Here is a 12,099-nt window from a genome sequence, read left to right on the forward strand (position 1 = left end):
CAGGAGCTTTCTCACATATGACGAGTTGTAGATATTGACTTGAAATTTTTTAATTTTACCATGCAAACCCTTGTCCAAGATCCTGTCCATGGCACTCAGCCCTCCAGAGCCATCTCTGAACCCAGCAAATACAGCTGGGTGTGCTGCTGGTGAAATGTATTGAGAATTCATCTCCCCCAAAAACACACGGGAAGAGACGAAGACTCGTGTGTCTACAAACCCCTGACCCAAAACAGCACTTCCTGACACAGGCAGCTGATCCCAAAGTGTTGCATTTATTCACATCTCACCCATTTTGGAGAGGCAGCACCACAGACCCCCAGGTGCGGCCAGGAGACGGAGGCGCTGCCCTGCACCCTCTGCCATCCATCACCTGCTGCCTCCTCCAGCCACCGCGCTCTTTCTTCCTTTATTTTAGCCGCTGTGATTTATCTGGGGGCTTCCATGGAAACTGCATCAGTGATAAATAACAAAAGCTCAGCAGAAGCGAGTGACGGAAGATGAATGAGCTTGTGCGCCGCAGCCCCAAATCGGCCACATTTTTAAGCCCTTGTTCAGTTACTCACCGCGGCTCCAAGGACCTGGGGACAGCACCAACAAGCACATAACATTTCAGTGTAAAGAGGCCGATGAGTCAGATCACAAGTGATAAAGGTAGAAAGCCAAACAGCCATGGCATCAGGTGCAGAGGCTGTGCTCCTAGAGCTGCTGGCCGTAGTGGCAGGCCACTTCTGTCCCACTCTGGAGACTTAGTTTATTTATCTTGTGCAATCCTGTTAATTTAAGTATTTTGAGTAAGTATACAGAGGGATTTGCTGGGGGCCTTGTGGTCCTTCTTGTAGCAATGTTGAGCACACTGAAGTGAGCAAACTGGGAATCCAGAGCTGATTCTCACCCGATTGCACTGAGATCTGTGATGCTCCAGGTCCCAGAGCATCTCCAGTGGGTACCAGAGCATCCCTGGGGCCAGCATTGCTGCCCAGCTCAATCCTGTGATGCCAAGGAGCAGGGAACCTGCTGCTGAGCTGCCTTTTAGACAGCAACTTCAGTTTCCTTTGCTCAGTTTGGGATGCTAATGTGAGGCATCGCTGCCTTAATTCCACTGATGCTCTGCTACTGTCAACGTGCTGGGAACAAAGAAGTGATAGATGCTGGAAGAGCAGCAGCAGGTATTGCTACTGAACTGCGTGTGTTCATCTCCTGATAGATTGAGAACAAACGAGGTGCAAAGAGAAATGGTGTATCTGAGATTCATTACAATTTCCAGCCTCACGTCTGTCGCTGTGGTGAGGGGGTGGCCAGTGGCAGCGGTGGTGAGCTGAGGGCTTTGCTCATCGTGTACAGAACAGAGGAAACGAAAGGAGTTGTCCCTGAAACAAGATTTGTGTTCTTATGTTTTCTCCTGGGTGACAGTGCCTCTGGTTAGTTTGCGTTGCAGCAGCCAGGGATTTAAGAAACAAAAAGATCCGTGTGTTTTTCCTTGTTGCTATGTATTCCTTCTGTAGCTAAATATTTCTGTCTCGTCGCAAAGCGTGGTCTCTCAGTGGAGAGCGGGGGAAGGCAGAGCTCCACCATGGCTCTCACAACTGCTCCGTTAAAGCGCTGCCTCTGTGCTTTGCTTTGCTTTGCTTTGCAGACCCCAGCCTGACGACGTGCGCGGACCCCGGCGTGCCGCTTTTCGGGATGCAGAACAACTCCCAGGGCTACCAGGTACGGCCACGGCAGCGGGGACCACATTTCTGCACCCCCGGTACTCGCTGTGGTTAACCCACGTCCAAATCCTTGCGTGGTTTAAGGTGTCCTCCCGTGAGCAGGACATTCCCTGGGCTGATAGACCTCAGAGTGCATTTGTATGGGATTAACTAGCAATGTGTTGTTTAATATATTAATTACAGTGCTAATTAGTAGATACCAGTGCCATTAGTATTCACATTGGAGACATCATTTCTATTCATTTCCAGACCAAATTCCATGGGCCGTTTTCTTAATCTCGGCTCCCATACAGTGTGAAATCAGTGGAGAGAAAAAGCCAACGCGGTTCCCTGGGGTGCTCCATCTCCGTCCTCCGCTGCCGTCCCCGCGGGTGCCACTCCCTGCCGTGACGGAGCCGGGCGCGGGGCCGGGATGGTTCGTTCTGTGCTGGTGCTCCCGCCAGAGCAGATCTTTCAGTTCTGCTGCTAATTAGTGATCTTGGTCCTGGGTTTTAATGAATCAATTCTGGGTTTTAATTAATACCGAGACACCATAAATCTGACTCTTACAAGAGTGGCCAGGCTGAGAGCTGCACACCTCAGGGGCTGATGCAGGGATGAGCAGGGTGTCATGAGGAGGGGGTGACTTCGGCTGTGATACCCAGGGGACCACAGCAGCCAGTCCAGGAGCAATGGGGGGGTAAAACCCGGCTGCAGGAGGTGACCCACGTGCTACAGCCTTGCTAGGGGGGATGGAAAAGGCACTAAAACCCCTGCTTGGCAATTTTGTTCCAGTATATTCTGGTTTTCAAGCCAATCCAGTTGCAATAACAGCCCTCCTAGCCAAACAGCATCACACTGCCAAGCTGTCTGGGGCAGGGAGTGAGCTCCATTAGATGACAAGGGTGTGCTTGAAATAAGAATTTGGTTGAAAATGAATAGTCTACAAAAGGTAAGCAAACCTCAGAAATGTTGAAAAGTCAGTGTTCGGGTGTTTATCATCCTTTTTGCTATTCACAGCTCAAATTGGCATTTCTGGTTGAGCTGCAGGGTGTTTGTTGGTACGAGTTATTTTGAATATCCCTTTTGTCAAACGTTTCAGCACATTTCTAATATCACCTCTGTTTGATGCGAGCTTTGGGTGTATTTAGAAGCCAAAGCAGCCTTGCCTGTGTCACTAAAAGCAGCGACTCCCTGCGCAGTTAAAGGTCGCAGCTTTCCAGGGGCTCAGAGCTTTCTCAACACCAGACGGGCAGGGCGGTGAGTGCAGAAAGCAGGCGACTCCCCCCTCCGGCGTATAGAAAATGGGAAATTATTGAAGTATTTTTGTATAACGGGCGAATCCCATTGCGCTGGGAAGTTCAGGGCTTCCTCTCCCGTTGAAACAGGTTGGGAGCGTCATCTTTTTCAAGTGCCAGAAGGGATACCTGCTGCAGGGCTCCACCACCAGGACCTGCCTCCCCAACCTGACGTGGAGCGGCGTGCAGCCCAACTGCGTCCGTAAGTCCTGGCAGAGCTTTTGGCAGAGGAAACCGGTGCCTCCTGCCATTTGCCTTGTTTTGTTACTGTGCTTCACCGTGCAAATTGCTGGCTCTGAAGAGCTGGGAATTTGGGGGAGAGCTCTGCAATACCATATTCCTGAAGTAAAAAGAGATCACGCAATCACTTCTCTCCTGACGTGACTTTACCAGCAGCTGCTTCTGAGTTCAGTTTTAATTGTCCCTGTTAATTGTCCCTGTTTAATTGTTCTGAGTTCAGTTTTAATTGTCCCTTCCTCTCAGACCTGGTTTCAGGTGAGGCTTTGCTTTATGCTCCTGAAACTGCCTTTGCTGGCAGAGATGTGAGCCCACGCTCCAGGGACCAGGGTTAACATTTAGCCAGAAGGGCTTTAAAGCACAGCCGAGTTTCTCCTCATCTTTAATAACCTGGTGCTCTTTCTTTTAAGCTGTCCATCATTTTTTCCCTGCTACATCAGGAGTTTAATATGTATAAGTGGTAATACCCATCATGGTCTCCGTATCCGAATTACTAAAAAGCTTTAGGTTATGGTTGGACTCAATGATCTTAAAGGTCCTTTCCAACCAAATGATGCTGTAATTTTCCCCTTTGAGGAGGTTTATTGGTGAGATTTTTTCCACTAGCAAACCCTGTAGGTGAATTCTGGGCTGCAGGGGTGCAGCAGCAGCCGTGGCTGTACATGAGATTTTGCTCCTGGTGCTCAGTGCATTGAAGCAGAAGATGATTTTGGCTCACCCCTGCCAGCTAGGGCTCTGCTGAGCTCTTGCCTTTAGGGTTTGGGTAAAGCCCTCTCCATCCGCAGCGTGGAGTTGGATGCAGATGCTGGTAATGAGCGCTGATCTGCTGCCTCCGAGCTGGGCTGTGGGCTCGCAACCAGGGCCCGCAGACCGTGCGATTTTGGGTTGGTCTTTCAGCTTCCTGGGTTTTATATTTCATGTGCCGTAAAACGAGGATGAAGATAATACCTCATGAGAGCTGCCGAGGATTTGTTTTCATTCATGAGCGGTTTGAGAGCTACAGAAAGGGCAAATTTACAGCGTGGGTGCGAGGGAGCGCTCTGATTTATTCATCTTGTGTCGTAACTTCTCAAGGAAAGTGGTGGCGCATTTACAACGGGACCTGATAGAGCAGCACAGGCTCACGCTCGCCTTGGTGGCAGGGAGCTGGACAAGCTCTGTTTCTGTGGGCCAAATCCTGAAAGTTACTGAGCAATTACAGGAATTTATGACTATTGCACACTTGAGGACTTGCTGTGTGATCCTGTGGACAGGTAGGTGCAGATGATTAGCAGGATGCTGGTGCTATGAAGAGAGGTTGTACAAAACCAGGTCTGTCATGCGCTCACTGGGATCACTGGTTTAATCTACTGGGTCTTGATGTCCTGGAACAGCAGTTTTGGGTCTGCAGATGGACCTGGGACACAGTGCTGAGTTCAAAGGAAGGATGAAGGTGTCTTTAGCATCATTTGGTTTTGACTTTTCTTCTGTAAAAGGGCCTGATCTTCAGTTCTGGAAGCTGGAACTGGGTGAGCTTTAGGCAGAAAGCACAATCTGGCCAGCAAAGCATGGAAAGTGGTGTCATTAATTCATTTATTGGAGAAAAACCCAGGCATGGCACTGCCTCCCTCAGTGAGCAGAGGCAGCTTTGCCTGAAAACAGCTTTTCTAAGGGATTTCTGTCCCCGTTGACATCGCGGTGTCACTCCTCTGTCGTTCTGTGCACGTGTAGATGGGGTCACTCATCCCTGTTGTCCTGGTGCTTTCAGCTCACCACTGCAAGCAGCCGGAGACGCCGTCCCACGCCAACGTCGGTGCTTTGGATTTGCCATCGCTGGGCTACACCTTGATCTACTCCTGTCAGAGCGGGTACTATCTCACCGGGGGATCTGAGCATCGAACCTGCAAAGCAGATGGCAGCTGGACAGGAAAACCACCCATCTGCCTCGGTAAAAGCTCTGCTTTCGTGTTTGTGTACATCTCTGCAGGGGGGAGCATAGCAGCCCAAGAGAAACCAGCTCCTCCCTTAGACCAGTGCACCAGGAGTCGTGCGTTTGCATGGCTGGGCTGAAGCAGGGACCACAGGGGTGGTTCAGATCTAAAAGCATCCACACAAGGCAAAGGTTGCTCCTTACCTCGCCCACCTTATGCCTACCTCAGAGTCTGAGGTCAGGACCATGTAATGGTCTAATAAAACAGCTGTGTGGCTCTCACAGAGTGTGGTGGCTCCCTCTGGACACTTTGGTGTGGAGCAGATGGTGGGGGAGGACAGTAAATGAAAGCTTTGTGCTGTTTCCATGGGCTGAGCCATTGCACCACCCAAAACCCTTGCACACAGGGATGTGCGGCCACGCATGAGCCCTGTCCTCTGTCAGCACCAGAAGTGTCTCAGCAGTCTCAGACACCACCAGTTCACCAGTTTCCCCTCTCTTTCAGCTGACGTCCGCCCCAGCGGGAGGCCGGTGGGCACCGCGCGGGACCCGCCGCTCGCCAAGGTGTCAGGTACCGTAGCAGGGTCTGCTTTTCACAGAATCACACAGAACACAGAGCATTAGGGATTGGAAGGGACCTCCAAAGCTCATCCAGTCCAATCCCCCTGCCGGAGCAGGAACACCAGATGAGGTTACACAGGAAGGCGTCCAGGCGGGTTTTGAATGTCTGCAGAGAAGGAGACTCCACAACCTCTCTGGGCAGCCTGGGCCAGGGCTCTGTCACCCTCACTGAGAAGAAGTTTCTTCTCCAATTGAAGTGGACACATTAGTGCTGGACCTGCACCTTCCCAGGTCCAACCCCATGAAGCTGCTGGGCTGGTGAACGCAGCCCCCAGGCCCCATCCTGTTCATGCTCCACTGCAGAGTGGACAGGAGCCCTAAGGGAGTTGGGCACCAGCATCCCCAGGGCACTCTGGAGCTCTCTAGGATATCTTATATTAGACCTTTTTTTTTAAAAAAAAGAGTTTTGTTAGCTTTCCTAAGAAATTATTTTGGGGGTTGGTTTGTTTTTAAAACTTCAGAGGCATTTTTCCGTCAAAACAACGAAATTAAAGTCATCAGCTTGTTTGTTCTCCTCTCTTTGGCTTTTGCTCTCAGCGATGATAGCGCGGAGAGTGGGCGGGATTTGAGATACTTGAATACACATTTGTGAATGCAAAGCAAGGCAGAAATTTGCTCTATTTTGATTTCTGAAAAAATGGAAATAAATGGCAATGCTCTTGTTTTTCTTCTGCATCCCCATCGCTGCGGTTTCTAGTGCCTGCTGATGTGTTTGCGAGGAATTCCCTTTGGAAAGGCTCCTACGAGTACATGGGGAAGAAGCAGCCCGCCATGCTGTCTGTCACCAGCTTCGACCCTGCCACCAGTAAAGTCAACGCCACGCTGATAGACCACAGCGGCGTGGAGCTCCAGGTGTCCGGTAAGGGACAGGACGTGGCCTTTTTGGGATTTAAACTCCTCAGAAGTGGCCTCGCAGAGCGAGGTAGAAAGTTACTTCCGACTCAGAGAGTCATCGTGATTTAGTGACTAAAAGCCTCTTGTTTTTCAGGCATTTACAAGAAGGAAGATGTGCACCTGCTTCTCCAGGTTTACCAGATAACGGGGCCGGTGGAGATCTTCGTCAACAAGTTCAAAAACGATAAATGGGCTCTGGATGGACACGTAAGTGCACGGGCACCACGTACTCAAAGTCCTCACACAAAACTCCTCCCGTCGCTGTCCCCATCCCAGCTTTTTTGTCACCGAAGCTGTAGGAAGGTCACCCTTAGCTGGTGGCAGGATGGGGCTGGTGGCCTCCAGTGGCCTCATGGCTTGAAGGGGACACAGGGCATTTTTCCAGCACGCAAAATAACATTACATGACAGTTTGTTCTTCCTTGCAGCTGTGTGGTTTTTTATCACCCCGTGGTTTTAAATCTTTTAAGTCTTCCTGATAACACTAAAGGAGAAGCCAACGCCATTAGTTCCATGTTTGCATTTTCTCTCTGCTAAACATCAAGCTGGAAGATCTGCTCTTCCCTTATGGGAGTCAACTTCTCACCCCAATTTCTGTGTCTGGAAACGTCCCATGCCCCTAAGAGCTCCACTGGAGCTTGGAAGAAACACACAGCTGCCTGACCCGTGGCTGGTTGTAGCCCAGAGCCTTCGCTATCTGTGATGAATCATCAAATGCTCTATAGTTTATTGCAAACAAGATTATTTTCCCCCTTCCTTTGAGTTGTGAGAGTCTTAACAAGTCATTGAGCAGACTTCTTAAAAAACACCCCGATTTTCTGGGGAATTGAACCAAATTAATGCAGTGTGTGAACTTGGAAGAGCCCGTGGCGCCATGGGTGCTAAAATCCCAAGGAAGCGCTGAACAAATGTGTTGATCTCTGCTCTGTGGTCGTTGCAGGTCTCGTCGGAGTCGTCCAGCGGCACGTTCGTGTACCAGGGCTTCGTGCGGGGCAAAGGCTTCGGGCAGTTTGGCCTCCAGAGACTTGGTAAGGTTCCTTGATTGCTACAAGCAGGATTTTGGTGGTAGTGGAGGTGTTCAAGCAGGGAAATCTTCCTCAGCGTAAGATTTGTGTGAGATGGAACTACACAACAGCAAAGTTTTTGATTTGGGAACAAAGCAAGGCATTTAAATAATCATGTTTTGGTTCAAAGACACAAACAGCACCTGGACAGTTTTAAATCCACATGATGCCACATTTCTGACCTAAAAGCCCAAGTCCCATTGCTGCCACAAGAAGTGTCTCCATCCATCACAGAGGCACTTGAGAGCTTAAACAGCCAAAAGTCCAAGCTCCTAAATACCTCTTAAATGTGGCCTGAGCTCTGCAATCTCTTAGGGTTTTTGGAAGGTGACCCTGGAGTCTGGTCATGTTTATGGAGAATTAAAATGCTCGTTATTGCAGCCTTTGAAAGTCTCCCTTAAAGCCTAACTTCTGAGCATTTTGGGAAGATTAATCTATTTACATCTCTCTTTAATTGCAGTTCTAAATAAGTGATGATGGCTAAGCCAGGCCTGATCTCCAGACTGGTTTTCATGCAGCTCAGAGCCTTTTGATTGCCATGTGCTGGTGTTGAAGATGCAACCTGTAACTCACACCCGATCCCGCAGTGCTGTTTTGAAATGCTTTTACTTCTGCTGTGTTTCAGACATCAGCATGATGGAAAACGATCCGGAATCGATAGGACACCATTTTGCATCCAACAGCAGTTCAGTGGCAGCTGCCATTCTTGTGCCTTTCATCGCCCTGATTATTGCAGGGTTTGTGCTTTATCTCTACAAACACAGGTAGGTTTGGGGAGCGGTGCCAGCAGGTGACACAAAATCGGGGGCTGACAGAAATACCTCAGAGCTTGACTCAAATGTGCTCCCCTGGACCTGGTTTCTCATTTAATTCAGCAGGTGAAAAAATAACAGAGCGAGCATGCACAGAGGGGAGAGGGTGTTAGGAGAGGAGAGCGTTGAGGGCTTTTATGGCCATTAATAAGATTTGTGGCAACATTGAGTAGGATAAGGCAAAGTAAATTTCATCCTCGAGCGTTGGAGCTGGCTTTGCATACGCTGTGAGTTGGTTACAGCTCCTGATCGATGCTCTGCCGTGGAAATATTGCTGTGCTGCAAAGCACGGTGCCACTCTGCCGAGGGAGCACGCTTGGGGCTGTAGCAAAGTCCCAGGAGCTCCCTGTGCTACAAACTTCCAGTCAGATTTTTCTATAGATCCCTTATATATATATATATCTCCCCTGCTTCAAAAGCAGCTTTTTTCCTTTCCCCTGCCCCCTTGTCAGGGCTGTTCAGCTTCCAGTCCTGCAAACCCAAACCTCTCTGGGTTTTCTCTCTGGCATCCTGCAGGAGAAGACCAAAAGTCCCATTCAATGGCTACGCAGGCCATGAAAACACCAACGTCCGAGCAACGTTTGAGAACCCCATGTACGACCGCAACCTGCAGCCCACGGACATCATGGCCAACGAGACGGAGTTCACAGTCAGCACGGTGTGCACGGCCGTATAGCACCCGTCCCCGCTGCGGTGAGTGGCTGAAGGGGCACGAGAGGGGGACAGGGCCACCGCTCTCCTCCTCTTTGCCCCTTTTGAAGTACCGTGGTTCAAAGGAGCACCCAAAGGGGTTCGGATTGAGGAGATCACCTCTGCCCAGGGCAAACCAGCATCCCCAGGCCTGGGTCTCAGGTGCTCGCTGCTGGTTGAGGCAGGGCCTTGGGGACCAGTGGCAAAGCAAATCCCAACATCTGTGTATTGAGAACGGTCACCAGGTGAAGGGAAAAAGGAGTCTCTAAGAGAGATCCTTCGCTGTGTGACTCCAGTGCTCAGAGGAGGTTTAAGCTAAGGGGTTTTTACTGCATAGAGGAATAACTTAAAGTCACAAATGAAAGTCGCCTGTGCTCCTAGACTGGGACATTCTCAGTTTGAGATAACAAAGCTCTCGCAGGCTTTCCCAGCGTTTCTCTGTGGAATACCAACCTCTCTGCTTCTCTCTCCCCCTTCCTCTCCCGTTGTCCCAGGTTCCTCCGGGGTCGGTGTCTGGTGGATGAGCATCTTTCACCTCACCAGTCTCCATCCATCCCCTGCCCATCTCCCTCCTCCCAACCTTGCTGAGGCTGTGGAGAAGCTGCTACACCTCGTTGGACTCTGCGTTAACCCCGAGAGACGCCTGGGTTGTCCTCTCGTCCTCGCCCACCCCCTCCATCCCATCCCGCTGCGGATGATGAAACCAACCAAAGGTCTGCTCCGACACAGCTCCTCTCTCCCACCCTGCCCATGGGTCTCAGCCCAGCATCCAGACCTGGTTAACTGGAGGAACTGGGAGGCGAGGAGACGGGAAGGCTTTCCAGCCTGCGCTTGGTGATGTGCTCCTGGAGGGAGCAGTGGGGTCTCGCCAACTGCCCCCCGCTTTTGGGAAGAGCTTGGGCAACAAAGAGGCAAAAGCAGGTTGTGCTGCACATGGTGCTGACTGGGGTTAATGGGAAATACCGGTCTGGGACAGGATGAGTACTTCCTTTGTCTTGATTTGGGTTTTGTGGGTTATTTCTTTGTTGTTTTTTTTCTAACCGAGGGCACTTGCGGAGGAAGAGTTTTCAAACGGGACCTTTTCAGTGAGAAAAGCAAACCTTTGCAAGCTTTTCTCCTCTTCCCCGTATTTAATTTTCCTTTGGGCATTCGTGCTGGATTTCTTCTGCCCCGTGTTCATTTGGGGCAGCTCGCGGGGCTGGTGAGGAAACGTCCCCCATCTCTGGTCCTCTCCCAGCAGATGCTGGTTTTACCTATGTCCAAACACCCTAATCAGGAGATTGCTGATAGACACGAAGGGACAAAAAAAAAAACCTCTTTAAAAAGAACTCTAACAAATACTGATTTCTCCCCAATAGCATTCAAAAGCCTTTGCCCTTTCCATATTGATCCTCCAAATGGCAATGCAATAAGAGTTTTGATTTCTATCCAAAGCCGTTGCCTTTTATTTCCCAGAGGCAGAAAGGTTTCCTTGGCTTTCGTGAGCGCAGATAAGGCGGCTTGACATTTTTCCTCCCTTAGCAGAGAAATACGCCTGTGTGGTGGCACCGTCCTGCTCTCACAACGAGGGGAGCTGCTCCTGTTCATTCGGGGGTTTGGTCTCTTTGGTTTGAGCCAGGGTTTCTTAGGCCAGGCTGGAGTCTTGGAACGCAGCGGTGCCACTTTGCCACCTGAAATGGGGGTGAACTGCAGCTGACACAGAGCAGTGTGAGCGAAGCAGCTTCTTCTTACAGAAGACTTGAAGGGAAAGCAGAATTAAAACAAAAAGGGGTGGTGTTTACATCCGTGCTTGCATTGAAACGCTGGCTTTCCCCTACCTGATGTCAGCCGAGGTTTTGTCTAATGAAAACCACAGGGTAGGGGTTTTTTTTTCCCCTGTTTTGTTTATTCTTTTACTCTGTGTGTGTATATAAAAATACATATTATTTTTTTTACTTCTGTCTCTTATTACTCTTAAGAGTAAGCAGAGTTCTACAGCCTAATCGCTGAACAGCCAGCCTGCCAAAAAATGCCACCTCTGCTCCCCCAAAGCGTGCAAAGCGTGCTCCAATTTATTCCCAAGGGGTCCATGCGTGAGCCAGGGCCCTGGTCCTTCACAGAGAGAAGTCACCAAAACGCTGCTGATATGGAGGTGGGCACAGAGGGGGCTCAGGGCCTGCGCTGGGCCCTGTCCCGCAGCACGGTGCACCCCCAGCTCCTGCCAAACACAGGCAGGAGGGGACAGCTTCACCTTCCAGCTGGTTGGGGTACCCCAAATTCCTTGGGGTGGCCAGGCCGGGCTGGCGGTGCCTGCCCCTCTCTGTCCTGGCTCTCAGGACACAGAGCCCAGAGCGAGCTGAGGGGTAGGTGAGAATGGGGGACCCCAACCAGGCTATGGTGGCACTCAGGTCCAGGCCCAAGGCACGTCCCTTCCAGTCCAGCCATTGGGTGACCGTGGGGAAGGCAGGGAGCTGCCTCCCCTTTCCGCCAGTGTGACGAGACCAAGATATTCCCCTGGTTCCTTGGCATCTGCAATAGAGAGCTGGTTACTACCCCCGTGCCTGCTCTCCTGGCCCGTACTGGTCCCTTCCAAGCTAAATTATTCTGCAATTTGTGCCCTTGGCCAAGCTCACAGCCCGTTCTGCAGCCCCTGTAATGCAGCCAAGGCACCGGGCGCCCTCACGTAGCAGATCCATTTGGGGCTGTTTTGTGCTCCCTGATGCTGCGGTGCCATGGGCTGCAACATCCTGGCTCCTCTTCCAGTACCCAAAACTCGAACACCTCACAGTGTCCCACAACAGCAAAGCCTGAATTGTTCTGCTTTCCTGTCCCAGAGCTCGAGAGAAACCTCTCCTGGCTGTGAACAGAGCGAGGGCAGGGATGCAGGGGTCCACACACAGGGGTG

General features: G+C 50.8%; 1 protein-coding gene across 1 annotated transcript in view; it reads left to right on the forward strand.

Moving 5' to 3' along the window:
• The window catches only part of LOC104547201 (CUB and sushi domain-containing protein 2-like), a gene marked incomplete at its 5' end in the record, with an annotated part of 14,160 nt that extends 4,959 nt beyond the window's left edge, over window positions 1-9,201 (forward strand). The window contains 9 exons of the mRNA XM_010192787.1: window positions 1,637-1,710; window positions 3,080-3,191; window positions 4,974-5,153; window positions 5,641-5,706; window positions 6,493-6,615; window positions 6,745-6,857; window positions 7,590-7,677; window positions 8,339-8,477; window positions 9,042-9,201. Of these exons, the coding sequence (XP_010191089.1) occupies window positions 1,637-1,710; window positions 3,080-3,191; window positions 4,974-5,153; window positions 5,641-5,706; window positions 6,493-6,615; window positions 6,745-6,857; window positions 7,590-7,677; window positions 8,339-8,477; window positions 9,042-9,201 (1,055 nt within the window). The remainder of the gene's footprint in view (window positions 1-1,636; window positions 1,711-3,079; window positions 3,192-4,973; window positions 5,154-5,640; window positions 5,707-6,492; window positions 6,616-6,744; window positions 6,858-7,589; window positions 7,678-8,338; window positions 8,478-9,041) is intronic.
• Between the last annotated feature and the right edge of the window lie 2,898 nt (window positions 9,202-12,099).

This window comes from Mesitornis unicolor, unplaced genomic scaffold, assembly GCF_000695765.1.
Source record: "Mesitornis unicolor isolate BGI_N332 unplaced genomic scaffold, ASM69576v1 scaffold8789, whole genome shotgun sequence".
Classification (NCBI taxonomy): domain Eukaryota; kingdom Metazoa; phylum Chordata; class Aves; order Mesitornithiformes; family Mesitornithidae; genus Mesitornis; species Mesitornis unicolor.